Consider the following 18,637-nt stretch of genomic DNA (forward strand, 5'->3'; position numbering starts at 1 on the left):
TGGCCTCTCATACAATTGGTCCAAATTTCATAAGTGTGGTGCTATGTAGCAGGTCAAGGTGTCTTAAAGCAGCTGGGGTTTAAGTTAGACATTATTAAGGACTTCCTGAAGATTTACGATTGCCAAGCCCTAGAATAAACACAGGACAAATTGAGAGAAGCTTGAAGTTCTTGAAACCTTTACACCAGATTTTTCTTAGTGCTGAGTGGATTCAGTGGTATCCTGCTTCCAGTAGAAGAACTGATTAGTTTACCTCCCAAGATAACAGGCCTTGAGCGCGTGGGTTTGGTTGGCTAAACCCACTTTACTATACCTGTGCACTTAAGGTTTCCAGAGGGCTTTCTATCCTTGGGAAAGCCATGAGGGGTACTCCACGGGGATCCTCGGGTTTGGGTTTGGAAGGAGATCCTTGTGTTCCTTTGAAGTTATGGACCACGCACATTCCCTGCAGGATGAGGGGGAAAAGCCTGGGGTCAGATTGCAGCCATCAATGCCTAGCCATGTCGGAGCACCGCAGGCCTTGCCCCTAGAATGTCATTGCCATCATGACTTTTTCCCTTTGAGCCAGTGGGTAGGGACGACCTTGGGCGTAGTCTAGGTGTTTGCTGAACGCCTCTAAGGGCTGACGAAGCATCTGACTGATCACCACACGGCTGGTGATAACCAACCCACCCACTGAGCCTGTTTTCCCATCTGTAAAATGGAAATAACAACACCTCTCTCACAGATTTGTAGTGATTAAAAGACACAATGAATGTAAACCACCTCATAATAACACTAACATTTACTGAGGGCCCCTCTATGTCTGGCATTGTCCTGAGAATTTTGCCTTCCTGCATGTAATCCACTCAACAGTCTTACAAGGGAGGTCCTATTATCATCTAGGAGCTTAGATAACGAGGCACGTTGAAGTTAGGTAATTTGCCCAAGGTCACACACAGATTTTAACTCTGTAGCCCCTTAATCATACCACTACCTTATTCTGCCTCTTCACAAGTGCCAAACTCATAGCAAATAATCAATGTGAGCTAGTCTTTACCTCCTGCCCAAGATGACCATCCCTAAATGATATGACTACTATTTACCTGAGATTAAATAATTCAGTGTCACTTTCCTTCTATTGCCTCCATTAAAATACTCTTCCTCTCAATTACTACTCACTTTTCTTTATTTCCTACTGAGGCAAACTTCATAACTGAGTCTGTCTTTACCATCTTCTCTGTTTCTTTTGCTCTCGAAGAGTTTATCTGTTTCTTTCCATGCTCTCTCTTCCCTTGTTCTGCATCTTTGTTTCTATAGCCAGTATCTTTGAATCTTTTTTTTAAAAGGAAATATTAGCTTTTTTCTTTTTTAAGATTTTATTTATTTATTTGAGAGAGAGAGAGCAAGAGCGAGCACGAGCAGGGAGAAGAGGGAGAAGCAGGTTCCCTCTGAACAGGGAGCCCGATGTGGGGCTCACTCCCAGGACCCTGAGATCATGACCTGAGCCAAAGGCAGACGCTTAATTTACTGAGCCACCAGGGCACCCAGCATCTTTCAATCTTTCCTGTCACTCTTCAAACCCTGCAGAACATTTGTATAAATATTCTCTACTTGGCTTTCTTCCATCTCACTCTCCAGCTCTGCTTAAACTGCCTCCATTCAAGAAATGGGAAAAGTGGGAGATGTAGGAGTGCTGGAGTTGGAAAGACCCAGGTCAGATTTATGGCTTATTGGTTGGGTGGCCATTGGGCAAGTTACTTATTTTTGAGCCTAACTTTCTTCACCTATAAAATGAGGGTAAGAATATGGGTAGGCTTGTCCTAGGAGCACGTGACTTGGTGTACATAAAGGGTAGGGCATGTAGTGATTGCTCAATTAATAGTCCCCTCCCCTCCATTTCATCTTCATCGGAAACACAAAACAAGAATGCACATATGTTGCAAGTGTATCCTGTTCTCAGACTCTTGCCTCCCTGTCTCCTCTCCAAGTCTCCACTTTGGAGGGCTTCCAGTCTCTTCTGAGACCCATTTCCAAGCTCAGTGTGAGTGCATGTGAGGTGCATACAGGGGCACATGCAGATAACAGCAGGAGATCGTGGGGCCTGTCTCTTGCCAGAGCAATTCAGTTCTGGGTCTTACGTAAAGACCATTTGTGGAAAACAAGTTTTGACATTTGCCATCAATTTGGAAGCCAGTAACAGAGCAAACAGTAACTGAGCGGTAGGAAACAGGGCTGCAAGTTAACGGGAAAAAAACAAGTTTAATACTAAAGCAGAATCTGTATATGGGTCCTTTGAAAATGCAAAGGATTTCACAGATTTTGTCCTGTAAAAACCTCGTGCAGTAGCTTGGGACAGTGAGCGCTGCTCTTTCTCTCTAGCTGGGGATGCTGGCTCCAGGACCGAGGGACAGCAAAATTATTTGGCTTTTGAGCCCAAGCCTTCATTTGAACTGCTGATCTGTCTTTGAAGACCCTCTCTTCTCTCGAAGCCTCCTGTACTCTTTCCCTCTTTTAAAAAGCAGTCATTGGGAAACATCCCTTAGGGGGTAGAAGCATCTCAGGATCAGCTCAGCACTGTGTTTCCTGCAGTGTCACACAGGAAATTTGCACTGAAGTCCTCTCTTTTACTTTAGAAAGAAAGCCTGGGTCCATTAAAAATAATTTTGAATTAAAATGGAGCTTCCTAATCTCCATTGGGAGATCAGTGTTCTGAGTAAATGTGAGCATTTTCTGTATCTCAGCAGGTAAAAACGTTGGAAAACTCTGAGTTAGAGGCTGGGAGAGGCATAGGTGTATTTTGTACATTGGGAAGGGCAAGGAGGAGGGATAGCACAAAGAAGAATTAGGACCATGAAATCCATCTATGTGCGATGCCAGTCTTAATTGGGGGTTTGGACCAGAGTAGGCAGGATGGGAGGAGGGACATCCAGACTGTGAAGGCTTTTGTCTTTTCGGGGAAGCTTGCTGAATATGACTAGGGGACTCATTTTCTGCACAACATATGACTCTCCAGGCCTACTGATTTACTATAAATCCTCCTGCGTATATTTTAAATCCCTGAAGAGTATTTAAAAATTATACCTCTGAAATAAATTATTCCACAGCAAGAAAGAGAAATGAATTATTGTTATATGCCACAATAGATGAATTTCAAAATAATTATGCCAGGTGAAAGGGGGAAAAAATGAATATAGACTCTGGGCGCCTGGGTGGCTCAGTCGGTTAAGCATCTGGCTTCAGCTCAGTTCATGATCCCAGGGTCCTGGGATCGAGCCCCATTGGGCTCCCTGCTCAGTGGGGAGCCTGCTGCTTCCTGTCCCACTCCTCTTTCTTGTGTTCTCTCTCTCTCTGTGTCAAATAAATAAATAGAAACCAAAAAAAAAAAAAAAAGAATATAGACTCTATGATTCCATTCATATGAAATTCTAGAAAACGCAAACTCATATAGAGTGATGGAGTGATGGAAAGATCAGTGGTTGCTTGGGAATCAGAGGAAGGAAGAAAGAGAAGGATGTATCTGTATGTCAAAATTTACCAAACTGTACACTTCATGTGCCATTTACGATCTGCCTAGCATACTTCAATAAAACTATAAAAAGACAAAAACAATAAAAATTAGCCTCTTCACTTCTAATCCAACTCAGATGAAAAGGTGTCTCCTAGTTGAGCGAGTGGCAAGGCCCCCGTCTACTGGAGGAACTAAAATCATCAGAAATGTCAAGATATGGAGAAAACTGTATTAACCAAAACTCCTCCAGAAAGATTATTCTATGTGGTTGAGAAGCCACCTGGAGTGGAAATAAGATGCCCAAGAGCCATGTTTAGATGGTAAAGTCCAGGTGTGATGAGAGGAGGGTTTTCATACTGCTGAGTGTGACATTTAAGTGTAGACCAGAGCTGAATTTCTGGGGATGCCTGAAAAGGGGCTGTCTTGCTTCCACCGTGGTCTTTGTTTTCCGTTCTTGCCTCAAGGAACACTTAGCTTCTGCTGTCAATACCTTCTGCGCAAATATTTAAAGAACACTGCTTTGAAGGTACGGCCAAATTACTAGCCGGCCAGGCCTCACTCCTTAGCCCAGGGTTGAAGGAAGTGGGGCAAGCCATCGCCCCAGGCATTCCTCTTCCTGACCCCCCCTGGGAATATGCAATCAGATTCCTGAAAGAAAAGGTACTTTAGAAGTCCTTTTTGTGGCAAAACGATGCACAGTCCTTGGGAAAAAATGGCAACTTACAAGGCTGGGGCAGGAGGAACATGGCCTTACACTGTGGTCTGGCTAACCTGACTCACCGTGACCCCAGCCTTTCAGAGGGCACGCGAGGGGAGAAAGAAAGAGCGAAGCTGACCCACCAGAAACAGGGCTACAGCGGTGCCCAGGATGAAGCCTGCAATCACGTCGGAGCAGTGGTTCCGGTACTCGGAGACCCGATTGAGGCCCGTCAGGAAGGCGGTGCAGAGGGTCCCGAGGCACAGCACGGGTTTAGCCAGCCGACTGCTCTTTGTCTTGATTGTGCTTGTGATGTACATCTGGAACGGACGGAGACCAGTGAGCGAGAGGCAGCCTGCCTGCACGCGGCAAACACGCGCACGCGCACACACGCACCAGCGCAGGCAAACACGGGTCGTGCCAAAGTGGCCACACTGCCTGGTAGAACAATTCCACTAAGTCACTTAGGAAAGAATCTGGGTAGGAAACGAGTGCAGCAAGAACCACAAAGAGCCATTCACGAGTCGTGTTGCTCTGGATTCTAGAGGACCCGCAAAGAGAAATAGCGATGCAGAGAATGGCTGCTTAGTAAAGATCTGCTTTAGAGCGCGCAGTTCTTACGCAACAAATTCGAGAATCATTTGCGGTATTAGGAAACCCGTATAGAATCTCAGTTACCAAATAAACCTTCTGTGAGAATGAATTTTATGGAAGTGAAGGCCAGTGTAGGTGAGTGGCTATACATTTCACTTTTGGTGTCGCCTAGAGTTCTAGCTGATTCTTCGAACTTGTAGGCAACAAATATAAAAGCATCGATGGGTTAATTGATTGACTGAAGTAGAACTTCCAAATGAGTGTGTCACACAAACAGGTTTTAGCTGTGCTGGGAAATGGATTCTCACATTCCTCGGAACAGCTGGGATGGATGGGCTCGCTCCATGCTGTTACTCTAGCGTGTTTTAAAATATTGAGCCTTTCTATGGGTCCTGCGACATCCGAAAGGTTGGGAAGATCTGACCTGAGGAAAGGATGATGCAATTTATGACACCTGAGATGTAGGCTGTTCTTGTCCATTGTGGGGGGTGGGGCAAGACTCTTATTTTTTTTTTATTATAATATTTTTTTATTATGTTAGTCACCATACAGTAGATCCATGGTTTCTGATGTAAAGTTCCATGATTCATTAGTTGCGTATAACACCCAGTGCACCATGCAATACGTGCCCTCCTTACTACCCATCACCAAAACTCTTAAAGTTTCAGAGGCTCGTTATCAAATGCCCGTCTCATGGCCTAGCGCCTCTTTGAAAGAAGTTAAGTTAATCACCTTTGGCAATGGTTACAAGAAACCACTAGAGGGCATTACTGATCCATCCCATAATTTCTTTAAAAATTTGACAAATGAGTTTGCAACTCTGAGAAACAGGATGCTACTACTCATACTCTATAGTGTGTTTGTATGGTCTGAGCACAGACAAGTTCAAATGGATGCATTTTACAGTATAACCATGGAAACTTAATTTCCTAAGTTCACAATTCACAACAGTGGTGTGAATACAGGTGGACGGGATTCTCTATTATGTGTGATAGATGCCCTACAGAAAACTGTGGTTAGATCAGTTACACAAATGAGACCACATTGTGACACAATTCCGACACTGTATAGGAAATATTACTTAACATCTATACTAGATATGTTTAACTTGAGTATTTTATGTTTTTGTGGGGTTTTTTAAGGTATACCCTTTATAAATACTTCCTATAAGATTAAAAACTATTAAGAGCATGGGCTTATGGTTAGTATTCTTCACAGTATTAACTAGTACTTAGGAGATCCTTGTTGAGTAATTTCTGAAAGCACTTCACACATAATAGGGGCTCAAAAAGTGTTCACACAACTGGAATCTTGTATCAGGGTTTATCTGATTATAGTCCGTCTGTGGGGCATGATTTGAATTGGATTATATCTGAATCCTTGAAAACATGTGATACAGCAGCATTTGAGTGAGATTTCTTTTTTCTCAAAAGAAATTTATATCTCATTTGATGAGAAACAATTATTATGAGTAACAGATTTAGTCTTATAATGGTGTTACGCAAATTTCATACAGCAGTGACTTGGGTTTGATCAATATACAGAAAAGGGTTCAAGAGTACATTGCTTCATATAACTTCAGTTCTAGATAATTTAGAACAAATGGATATTTTGAAAGTTGAAGAATATGCTGAATGCCTGAGAACTCTGTTTTAAAAATATGTGGCCTGCTGATCGATCGATCTATCTATCTATCTATCTATCTATCTATCTATCTATCTATCTATCTATCTATCATCTATCATCCATCTATCATAAAGCAAAGAAGGCTTACCAAGCTACAATTGATCTGTTTTGTAAGTTGAGGCTTCTCTATTATCTACATGCATGTTTCCTTAATGGGGGGGCAGCTGAAATCATTTTTTATCACATATTCATTAAACAGTAGACCTAAAGGAATAACTAGGAAAGCTAATTTTGGGTAATTGGTGGTTGACAAATTCATCCTACAGATGTGATCCTGTGAATGTGACACAAAGGAACCATGTTTTAAAGAGAATATTCAGCAGTTTATTTTAAACTACTTCATAGACCAGCCCTGTAGCCAGTCACCTTCCCTCCACCTTGAATGTATGCATCCAGGTGATGTCAGGGACACTCTCCCATCAGAGGCTGACTCTCAGCTGAGAGTGCAGTTACTCTCACTGGACGAGGTGGGAACTTGCTCCCCTGGGAAGTGGGGTGAGTCTTGCTCAGAACCTCTGGGAAGAATGGATTATTTTAAAGGGGTCTTCCCTCGCCTTCTCCTTCCCCTGCCTTTCACTGAGAATCACTAGACTAGTCACACCAGGAACACAAGCGCAAGTAAGGAAAGGTGTGGTCTTGACCAATAGTTGCTCTTCCACAGGTACCGGCATAGGATATCCAGCCTTTGAGCTGATTCCTTCTATACTTCTATACTCCTAGTTCTAAGGAAGCATAGGTCAGAGAAAGGGGAGATGAAGTCATTTCCAAAAAAAAAAAGAGAAGGAAATAAAAGGGACGCCATTGTTTCTTGTATTTTAAGATGTGGGACGCACTTTAGGTTTTTTCTGTAATGAAAGCAAAAACTGTAAAGAGAACATTATACGCTAGTGGGGGCAATCAAAGCCTGTATGATTTGGGGAGCAGTGAGAAGGGAGCTTTTGGGCGTTGGGGGTCTTGTAGGATCATCCATCTGTTCTGGCTAAATGAAGAGGAAGAGCGTCGGGAGGAGCAGAGGAAAGCTGTGTTTTTATCCCGGGTCTGCTGCACTACCCAGGCAGCCATGCGCATGAAGGCCCACACCTGCAAATTTGTAGGCAGGTGTGAGAAATGTGTGCTGTTCTGGAACCAATGAGAACTTTGGCAAAGAGTGTTGTTGTGGGCAGTGGGAGAATCCCAGATATGGTGCCAGGAGCCTGGGTCCCAGCTCCAACTGTGGGCTCTCAGCTCTTCTCTGGGCCTCAGTTTCCACATCTGTAAAATGGGAAGATTTGACTAAGAGATTATCAACATTGCCATATTAATTAGCCTCTGGCAGGTCGGTATATTACCCTGGGATGTTGGGGGGGTGGGGGCAACCGCGTGATGCTGTACAGGAGAAACACGCTGTCATGTGTTTCATGTAACACTCTAAGTGACAGCGATGAGAGAATGAAGGTGAAGAGGGCAGAGGGACTCACATCCCAGCCAGATGCTGGTCTTGGGGGTGACAGCACAACTGTCATACTCACCGTGGCATATAAGGCGGAGTAAATGCTCAGAGCAGCGTGTTTGGAGGGAAAGGATCTCCGAGCCTTTTCTATCACTTCCATGTCCCCAGTACAAATGTTCCCATTGTTGATGAACTGGTGGTGTGCCCGGCAGTCTGTACTGGTGTAGTTCGGCTTGCACACTGTCAGGAAGTATGGCGTTAGGTGCCCCGTGACCACCTGTCCGGCGTTTACAAAAATGTCAGTAGCAAAAAGTCCGAAGGCAAATACCCCTACAAGGAGATTGGAAATGATCAGGAATGGTGACGTTGGCACAGTTTTGTCCCCGAGAGAAGACATAGCGGTGAGAATCCACAACAACCCATCAAAGAGGATCTCACCAGAGTCAAACGGTCCCCTCACTTCCATTTTTTGCAGGGACTGGTGCCTGCTTCCCCAATCATTATTTCCTCCAAACTGATGCAGACATTCTGCTGTTCTCATTTTATTGTTTTGTATAAGTAAGGCAGAAGCAGCATGTTCTAATGGAAAGAACTAGAATTTTGGAGTCCTACCGATTTGGGCTCCATCCAGCCCCAGCATGGCTGACTCATTCACCATGTATAAGCGATTTGCCTTCCCCGAACCTTGGGACCCCCAGTCACAATATGGTTGGGGGGAGTGATACCTCATGAAGAAGTTGGAAAGATGACATGGGATAGGTCCAAAATACCCACTATGGTGCCCGGTAGCTACTCAACAGCAGTTAGTTCCCCCTCCCTCCCATAGAAAATATATTCTCCCCAGTCCTGTTTGGAAATGCAAGTACTCTGAGGGGATTTCTATGACATCATGGCAGCTGAGAGTGAATGAAGTTGTGAGGGAGTTATCCTTAAAAGAGAGAAGAAAGTCCATTCCAGAAACCTTGATTGAATTGGATGTTTCATTTGATGTTGGGCAGAGAAAATGAGAAGGGACGAGTGTTAAAGACAAACATTGCTGACCGTTGCTGTAACAAGTTTCCACAAACTGAGCTGCTTACAACAACACAAGTGTACCCTCTTATAGCTCTAGAGGTCTCAAGTCCAAAACAGGTTTCACTGGGGTAAAATCAGAGTGCTGGCAGGGCTGTGCTCCTTCTGGAAGCTCGAGGGTAGAATTCATACTTTGCCTTTTCTAGTGTCTAAGCTGCCTTCATTCCTTGTCTTGCGACCTGCTTCCAGTAATCCTATCACTACAACTTCTGCTTCTGTTGTCACACTTCCTTCTTTGACACAGATTCTCCTGCTTCCCTCTTATAGGGACTTTTTGATTACATTGGGTCCACCTGACTAACTCAGGATCATCTCCTCATCTCAAGAGCATGAATTTAATCACACCTGTAAATTCCCTCTTGTCATATAAGGAATCAAACCCACAGTTTCTAGCGATCAGGATACAGACATTTTGGGACACTAGGGCATTACTCTTCCTGCCACCCTGACTTTGCTGTTTGGCGGAGAATCTTGTGGGTAGTCTATCTTTCCTGGATTTTATCTGTCCTCTGACAAATTCCACTGGATTAGTCCCAATAAGATTGAACATGGTAAAGCAGAATTCCTTATAGGAAGCTTCACTGTGAACTCTTTCAAAGTCTATACAGTACAGCTATAGCTTATCAGTGGACTATTGTCTGTTAAAAATATCAAGAGGGGCTGCGGAGCTGAGCTACGTACAAGTTGTTGGAAGGGATAAAGATTTTGAAATGCAGCTCAGTTATGGGAGAAGTTGGCAAGTATGAGAGGCAGTGTTAACCCTCGTAAATGTCAAGGATCTGCTATAGTTTCAATTAAATTTCTGCCCAACTTGGACTCCCATATTCAATGTCCTCGATCTGCAAATTGTGCTGATACCAGCACCCAAAAAGTAATCCATTACAGCAGAAGTGAAGACAAGTTTGGCTGGAACCTTCGTCCGGTTTTCATTTTGAGCTGTATTGATTGCTGTAATTTTCTTTTTTGTGGCTTTGCCAGAATGTGCTTTATCACAATGAGAACTGGCTCTTTTAACAGCATCAGCTGGCTTGTGCTCAGAGGGTCTGACCTCTGACAGTATGCAATCATTGATCATTCGTGGCGATTTTCACCCCCAGGTTCTGGAAGTCTGAATGGTTAGACATTTTTTTTACACCTTCAAGCAAGATTCTTAAAGACCAGGTCTCTCTGGCTTTTTCAAGGGGGCAATAAGTCTGTCTGGGCATACTCTTCCAGGAAACTAGGGTAATTTATGATTTGAAAAAGGAAAAGTGACAGCAATTTCCTCTGGCATTTTATTTGTCAGAAGCGCTTCTGATCAGGGTGGGTGTGTCCTTTCCGAGATGGGATTTCCAGGCTCCTTGGATCGGTGTCTGAGGTGCCAGCTCCGCAGTCACGGTGATGCTGCCGTGGGCAGCTCTTCTCTTTATAGTTCCAGGATATTTTTGCAGAAAGTGGCTTTCCCCTCTTCTTCTCTGCCTTCTTAGGATCATCCATCTCTGCTTTTCCTGATGGCTTCACAAGCACCTGCTTTCCAAACATTTCATTCCGGTGCATTTGATCTAGCTTCAGAAGGACACTGTGGCAGCACGGGAATCCACCTGCCTGACACAAGCTGCACCAACAAAGGGCGGTGTAACCCGCGGCAGCGATTCACAGATAATGTCAGATCCTACAGGGCTTTAGTAAGACACTTCGGCCATTGCTCTGAACCCTGAGCTCCTTGTGGGTCTTTTCCCGGCCTCAGAAGTTCACAGTAGCTACTTTTGTCCTTAGGGTCAGGTGGAACACCATGCATTGCAGCGTATGATTTGAAGGAGATGTTTTTAAAATGTCTATAGAACCTACCTTGGTGTCAAAAATTCTTTCAGTGAGGTCATATTTTTGAAATTTTAACCGATACATTTTTCATTCCTATAACCTTCCCTAGTGGGTTCTCTTTATCTTACGAATCTGCTCCCAACAGTGTTCCTTGCTTCAGGGGAGCTGATCACATTTATGAATGGATTTATAGCCAACACAATAGTCTAAAATAAATGCTTTTGATTTGCCAGAGCTATGTGCTTGAGACACTTGTTGATATTGTTGTTGCTTTGTTTGGTATTCCAAAAAAGCTAGATGGGACGACTAAGAGCCATGGTCTGGAGAATGAGACCACTGAGTTTCTAAAATCAACCCTAACGCAGGGGAGGGTGTGGCTGGGGTGACCCACAAGGAGGAGCCAGAACTGTGGTTGAGGCAGAGAAGAGGCATCCTCATACTCTCTGCCTCACACTGGCTGTCAAACCTAGGGGCAGGGCAATAGAAGCCTCCAGAAAGATTTTTGGAAATCAAGATGAAGTATGTCCCATCCCTCTCAGGGTATAGCTCAGGTATCCCTCCCTGCAAGCCTTTTGGAGAAGCTTCACACCTCACATGGTATCAGAATAGGGTGCTTATAATATTAGCAAGGACAGAGGGAGGGACAAATTGGCTGAGCCCAAGGGCCATCTCACAAGGCTCATACATTCTGGTGTGGTATGGAGTAAGCGGCTGTAAATTCCCCCATCCCCTAAGGGATGACGGGCATTAGAATGCTGAGAGGACAGGAGGCTAGAAAGGCCTGGAATTAGGACAAAGAGATTGATGATGATGTCTGTGGTCCCTGTCAGGATGACACAGGTCAGCTAAGGAAACCTAAGCATGCATCTTCTTTGTGGCCTAAATAGGAGACCTGTCAGACCACCCAAAGGATGAAGAAAGAGGAAGACAAAGGTATGAAAAAGTCCTTATTTTTTTCCCTCAGGATTCTATCTGGGTCCATCTGATCTCAGTCTGTCTCGGGACAAGTTAGGATCTTTGATCGCTAGCAATTTAGGACATGGAGGTAAAACTCTGGGACCTGGTCCCTGCTATGGTATCAGTGGATTCTACCCTTTTACTCAACCGTGAACATAGCAGGAGCAGTGACATAACCAGGAAAGTTGCGTAAGGAGAACTAACAAAGCCACAGATAATTGGCATGCTGGAAAAAGATACTAGGACCCATAGCAGGATACCTCTAGGCCTTCCAAACAAAAAAACTGGTCAAAGTACATAACCAGACTGCCGGCTGCCAAGGCAGATGCTACAGCTTTCCACACAGGTGACCTTCATTAGGAAGCCTAGCCCCAGATAGTAGGGTGCTATTGGGGTGAGGAGGCATTGGTGGGGTGAGGGAAGGACTAAATTCCTTTTAGCCACAAAGGTCCTGTGACCTTAGGGGGAACCTCTAAATTGAAGGCCAGCTATTCTATATTCAAGTATAAATGTGTAATTTCCAGTTTAAAATGGCACCTTGCTTGATCGCCCCTGGTAAAGCATCTCTCAATTGTCTACTAGAGTATACATGATGCCTACAAAAAAAGATGGAAACCCCTAATGCCAACCCAAAGTGAGAATCAGGAAGGGGTTTCCATTATCGTAAGTGACATGGAGTGGGTTTTCTCTCTCTCTCTCTCTCTCTCTCTCACACACACACACACACACACACACACACACACACACACACACAGACTTTTACTTCAGAAAAAACTCAAACTTCTCCTTAGAAGACAGAAATCAGGGGAGAAAACCTAGGAAGAGATTTCCTTTCTCTCCTACCAGCAGGGTCCAGACTCAGAGATTCGGGATTGAGATTGCTCAGAAATATGGCTGTGGTCACTCCACCGGATGAGTTCTGCTCTTTGAATTTGCCTGGAACTGTCTGCTCTCCTTCTTCATTCTTCTAAATGTATTCAGAGACACACTCCTGGGTGACAGCTAGGTGGGAGGTGCAGAGGCACAGGCAGCAGCCTCTTCCGGGAGCACTCTCGCGTGCTCTAGAGATGAGAGCCGCTGGGCCCTGTAGTTGTGCGTGCTCTTCAGGCTCACAGCTTGAGGGTTCAAGGAGATGCCAGTTCACCGGAGCTGAGGAGCTCTGGCAGAAAGTCTGCTAACTGGGGACCGGACTTGCAGTGTGCACACCAGCCTGCTCTCAAGCTGCAGATCTGAAGAGTAGGCCAAGAGCAAGCCACACTTCTCTCTGCTGATGAATGCTGTGGCTGGGTCTTGCCTTACTTAAGAGTGAACAGGGTGAAACAAACAATCACGTATCACATGGGGTCTTAGAAAAAATATTCCTATTTTAGACTAGTATAATACTATTTTACTTCTTCATACCCTTTGTCCCAGGAAGAATTTTACATTTGTGTGATTAGTGATAGCATCTCTCCCATTGGAACTGTAGAATATACAAGCTCTCTAAGAGCACTGAACACACCTGTTTTAGGGTTGCATCCGAAGTACCTAGTATCAAATGAGGCACAGAGTAAACATTTAATACTTATTTGTGAATCAATTAATGGACTGCTAAAGAAACTTCAGAGTGATAATAGGAGAAGAGGATGAAAAAGCATAGGCACTTGCCCAGATTTTCTGGCTCCTGTTGGTGTCTCACGTCCCCGATCCTATTGAACACAGGGTTGACTTCCAACCATTTAGCATGTAAATTGGAGGGACTGGGTCTCTTTTTTTTATAAACTTCACAAAATCCAGCATATCGCTAGGCACTTAGCAAATAAAGAGGATAATTGAAAACTGGGGCTTTGTAAGTGTTTTATGAGTCAGGAAACTTGTAAGTCATCATTTGGAAATTAAAGGATTCTCCATTTTCAGTGCAGCAAGAATGAAAAGAGAAGCTTAAATTGGAATATGGAGATCCCTGCTCTCCACAACAGGAGAGACTTCCTTCCAGGGAGATCTGTGAAGCGCAAGGAAACTGGAAATCACGATCAGCTTGGGTACAGTTTTACACTCAGGCATCTTTGACATTTCTGATCCTGAGAACTTGCAATGGTTGTCAGTTTAAATATTAACACAGGAGCACATGAAATCATGACTCCTACCTATTTTCATGTGGAAAAACGAACATCTAGAACTTTCACAAAGAAAAGGATATTGAAAAAGACATAAAAATGAGTTATCTGGGTTAGCGTGGTAACAGTAGTCTCTGAAGAGGGGGAGGGAATCCCACTCCCCCCTCAACACATGTTCTCAGCCTCTTATCAAACATTTCTAAAAGAGGGCTGCTCTTTTGTCTATGTTGAGCAAAACAATGCAGTGAAAGAGAAGAATGAAGAACTATTGTGCTGAGTGACATTGAGAATGCTTGACATTTTCTCGTGTTCAAAATTTAACCAGCTTCGTGAATCTTTTGTCATAGCTTTCCTACCATGATGTTCGAAAAACAAGGAACGCATCAGTTCCTAGCCTTTGTTTTAGTGGGAAAATGGATGAAAATCCTATCCCACACAGGCAAGTACAAGAGTGGCATGGGTTCACCAGTGCCATTTTCCACAGTGGAAGGGGAGCCCCTAGGGAACTCTAATGTTCAGTCTCCTCAACGTGCATTCTGATTCCATCACCAACTCTTAATTTTAAATCCCCTCTTTCGTCAAACCCCCACTGTAAATGGAATACAAGATACAAAGAAATGCACGGAGTTCCTTTTTGCTTTCACTTTTGCCACATTGAGATCCTTAGCGGAAAATCTCAGTCAAGAAAGTTACTGAGCTATTGCTCTCAATTCAGCTGTGAAGACCGTTCTTTCAGGAAACAACCATTTCTTTGGGAAAAGGAAAGATGGTGCAATGTCTTCTTTTTAAGATGCTTTATTCACACTGAAAGTTTCCTAATGAAGAGACTTATCTGTGATTACAATGTTCGTCCCAGTTCCTTGCAAGGATGTACTGCACGGATGAGATGTTTGAATAAGAGTGCCATGGAAACTAGGTCATAACAATAAAGATAATAAAGGATAGCTAATACTCTGTGCTTGGTGTGTACTAGATATTGGTCCACATGCTTTAGAATATAGTTCCCTCAGTCCCCACCACAAATCTTTGAGGCGGACACTGTTAGTATGTCCACCTTTCACAGATGAGGAAATTGAGGCATAGAGAGGCAATTAACTTGACCAAAAAGAGATGGGATTAGAAATTAAATAGTATGTATTATGTGTTTTCATGTTGAGGCATGTGCTATACATACTGACATTTACATGTGTATTTAAAAATACTCTACATATCCATTATGCTGTTTCGCCTACTTCTAAGTACAGTAAGGAAGGAGGTATTAGTTGACCAATCAGATGCTTCGGATACAAATTTCAGGAATTTCTGGTATAATCAATGCTTCTTTGTGCTTCCAGAACTGGTATTTCCTTTGTAATATATTAATACAAATGAGTATATAAAAGTATAAAAGTAAAAAAATGTGTATTATATATTAATATAAATGTGCATATAAAAGTATATTCCAGAATTGATATTTCCTTTGTAATATATTAAAATAAATGTGTGTATAAAAGCGTAAAAAAAAGAAAGAAATTAAATAGTATGGCTCTAAATCCATATTTTTTAAGATTCATTTATTTATTTTAGAGAGAGAGAGAGAGCAGGGGGAGGGGCAGAGGGAGAGAAAAAAATTTCTCAAGAAGACTCCGTGTTGGGGCGCCTGGGTAGCGCAGTGGTTAGGCGTCTGCCTTCGGCTCAGGGCGTGATCCCGGCGTTCTGGGATCGAGCCCCACATCAGGCTCCTCCACTAAGAGCCTGCTTCTTCCTCTCCCACTCCCCCTGCTTGTGTTCCCTCTCTCGCTGGCTGTCTCTCTCTATCAAATAAATAAATAAAATCTTTAAAAAAAAAAAAAAAAAAAGAAGACTCCGTGTTGACCGGGGAGTCAGAGGTCAGCTCAGTCTCATGATCCTGAGACCTTGACCTGTGTCGAAACCAGGCGTCGGAGCTTAACCAACCAAGCCACTCAGGCACCTCTAAATCCACACCCTTAATCATAATCTTCTAAGCTTATATTTTCATGTACTTAAAAAAATATGAGTAGGTACCAGGCCATGAAAAAAAGCACTTTAGTTCTATTTGCTTGGACACACACACACACACACACACTGAGAAGAGGCAAGGATTTAGAACATGCCCCTGATGAAATGTATTACACCTGTCGCAACAGAACAAGAGTTTCTCAATATTTTAGGCACCAGTTTTCCAATAAGAGTATGGTAGAATACCTGAGATATGTCATCATTGAATGAGGTACTTTTTTCATCACTTGGGCAATGAATCTGACTTTTTTAATACACACCATCAGTGCAAACTGATCTACATATCATCAAATCTTATTCTATGCTTCAAAAAGAAGTTTCTGACACAATTGAATATATCAGTTCCTTGGACAGTTAATTTCAGGTGTTCACAAAACAAGATCTTGTGGTCTCTCTTTTCTATAGATGTCATGAAAACACCAAAGGCTGATAGCAGTCTACTTGTCTTGATGGCATGGTTTTCGTCCTAAGAACAATGTTATTTAAATCAACTAATCTGAACCTCAGTTACTTTATAGCACAGGGTTATTATGCAAATCATAGAAAGAGTTGTAAGAAAATTTTATAAGTTGCAAGCTCGATATAGATATTAGTTACTATTATTTTTATAACAGGGAAATAAATGTCCTCAGTACAGGTGTTTTAAATAAATTGATTATAAAATTATTTTTATTTTTTTAAAGATTTTATTTATTTATTTGACAGAGAGAGAGTCAGCCAGGGAGAGAGGGAACACAAGCAGGGGGAGTGGGAGAGGAAGAAGCAGGCTCTCAGTGGAGGAGCCTGACGTGGGGCTCGATCCCAGAGCTCTGGGATCACGCCCTGAGCCAAAAGCAGATGCTTAACGACTGAGCCACCCAGGCGCCCCATAAAATTATTTTTAAAACAGGAAAGAGATAAGAACCTTATAATTCTAACAACTTCAATCAAATATTTGACTCTATGATGTGTTATTTGTTCTTTGTATTAATAAAGCAGCTTTTACAATATGATGAGCTGGTGGTTTTAAAAAATACCCTATATTTGTCATTATAACTACTCATTGATAAGTGAATGTGAAGGATAATTACTTAGTAAAGACGATAGGTAATCAACTAGAAAATCCCCCAAATAGTTTTATAAAAGGAAACACATTTCTACTTCTCCAAAGCATAAAATGACATGGTTTCTTGATAATATGGTTTCATCTCAACAGGAATGTCTTCTTTAGCCCTGCTTTCTGAGGACAGTTCCTCAGTGTTTTTCTCTCTCAGATGTCTGACTTCTCTCTTATTCCTGCTGGTCTTTAAATATTTGCTTCTCAGTTCCCCTAGGGTGTGGAGCCAAAAGCTGGTTGACAGAGACAGAGATCCTAAAAGTTTGCCAGAGGCAGTGAAACTTTTTTCTTTTTAAAGATTTTATCTATCTATCTATTTATTTATTGTGCGCATGTGCAGGGAGAGGGGCAGAGGCAGAGGGAAAAGGAGAATCTTAAGCAGACTCTGTGCTGAGTGCAGAGCCCCACACTGGGCTCAATTTCAGGGCTCTGAGAACATGACCTGAGTTGAAATCAAGAGTCCTACGCTTAACTGAACCACCCAGGCGAACTGAGGCAGTGGACTATTACAATAAAATGGAGAAAGGGGATGCAAATTATTCTAGGAAGTATGCCCTAGATACAAACTAAATGTGGAGCAGTAAGATTTTAGATTCCTTACCTACCAAAGAATGTAACAATGGGCATATCAAATTCTAGAGGGTCTCCAAATAACAGCCCTGGAGTTCCCCCCTTTCTGATCATGTTCCTAAGTTTCCAAAGCAAAGCTGGTGATCTGAATCCTCTCCGTTCCCACCACCGACCGGCATCAAGCCCTGTTAGTGACTGACAGACACTGACCTGCTGTCTCTGCTTGATGCCTTTCCTAATCATGGTTATGATGTTCTAATGCAATAATTTAAATTTTTCCCAAAGCACTGCCTTTTTATTGAGGTATAACTGACATGTGAGTTTCAGGTGTGCAATGTAATGATTTGATATTTGTACAGATAGTAAATTTTATTTTTTACATAAAAAACTTTGAAAGCACCCTTTATCAATTGTTGGGAGTCATTTCCAATATTCAGACAGTATTTTTGCATCTCACTGTGCCTAATTTTGTGATGTGTGTAACATCTTCAGAGCAAAAATATAGCATAATGTTTTAAGCAAAAGTCTGAAGTACACTTGTTTTCTTAAATCTTTAGAACTGAGGGTGATCCTGCTCTCAGGGGACATTTTGCAGTGTTTGGAGACATTTCTGATTGTCACTAGCACGACAGGGGTGCTACTAACATCTGGTGTATAGAGGCCAGAGATGCTACTGAGCGTCCTACCATACACAGGACCTATGTGGAAAACAATGATTTGGCTCATCATGTCAGTAATGCCGAGGTTGGGAAACTGCTTTTGCAATGAATCTGCATTGGCTCTTCTGCGAAGTGTTGAGAAAGTAGCAATCTGCTCGGTCCTTTTATTAGAGTCTAGGCTTTAAACACTGGTGCTGGGAGAGAGCCATCAGGGAAGGATCACTAGAGTCTCATATGACTGAATAATTTCCTCTTGATAATGAGAGTAACCTATAGAGTTCTGGATCAGGAGTCTTGTTGTGGTCTGGAATGTTCTCATTCATGGAGGATAACACTCAAAGGAGAGCATATTTGTTCTGTGCACAGAGCAAAGCAACCACAGGCAGGCTCATCACAACTTCCGGAGACCTGAGCAGAGGTCTGGCTGTGCCTTTTAGTCATTCGGGGCTCCCAGCAACAGCATCCCCACTCCC

At 42.9% G+C, this 18,637-nt stretch overlaps 1 protein-coding gene across 9 annotated transcripts in view; it reads right to left on the reverse strand.

The window, feature by feature from the left end:
* The window catches only part of PLPPR1 (phospholipid phosphatase related 1), a 578,428-nt gene that overhangs the window by 6,297 nt on the left and 553,494 nt on the right, over positions 1–18,637 (reverse strand). For all 9 annotated transcript variants that reach the window (XM_087869513.1, XM_087869509.1, XM_087869512.1 and 6 more), the window contains 3 exons: positions 7,976–8,226; positions 4,331–4,507; positions 314–445 (listed from right to left, as the gene is read on the reverse strand). In XM_087869513.1, coding sequence (XP_087725639.1) covers positions 314–445; positions 4,331–4,507; positions 7,976–8,226 — 560 coding nt within the window. The remainder of the gene's footprint in view (positions 1–313; positions 446–4,330; positions 4,508–7,975; positions 8,227–18,637) is intronic.

The sequence above is a fragment of the Ursus americanus genome, chromosome 18 (genome assembly GCF_024610735.1).
Source record: "Ursus americanus isolate L20-20 chromosome 18, mUrsAme1.1.p, whole genome shotgun sequence".
Classification (NCBI taxonomy): domain Eukaryota; kingdom Metazoa; phylum Chordata; class Mammalia; order Carnivora; family Ursidae; genus Ursus; species Ursus americanus.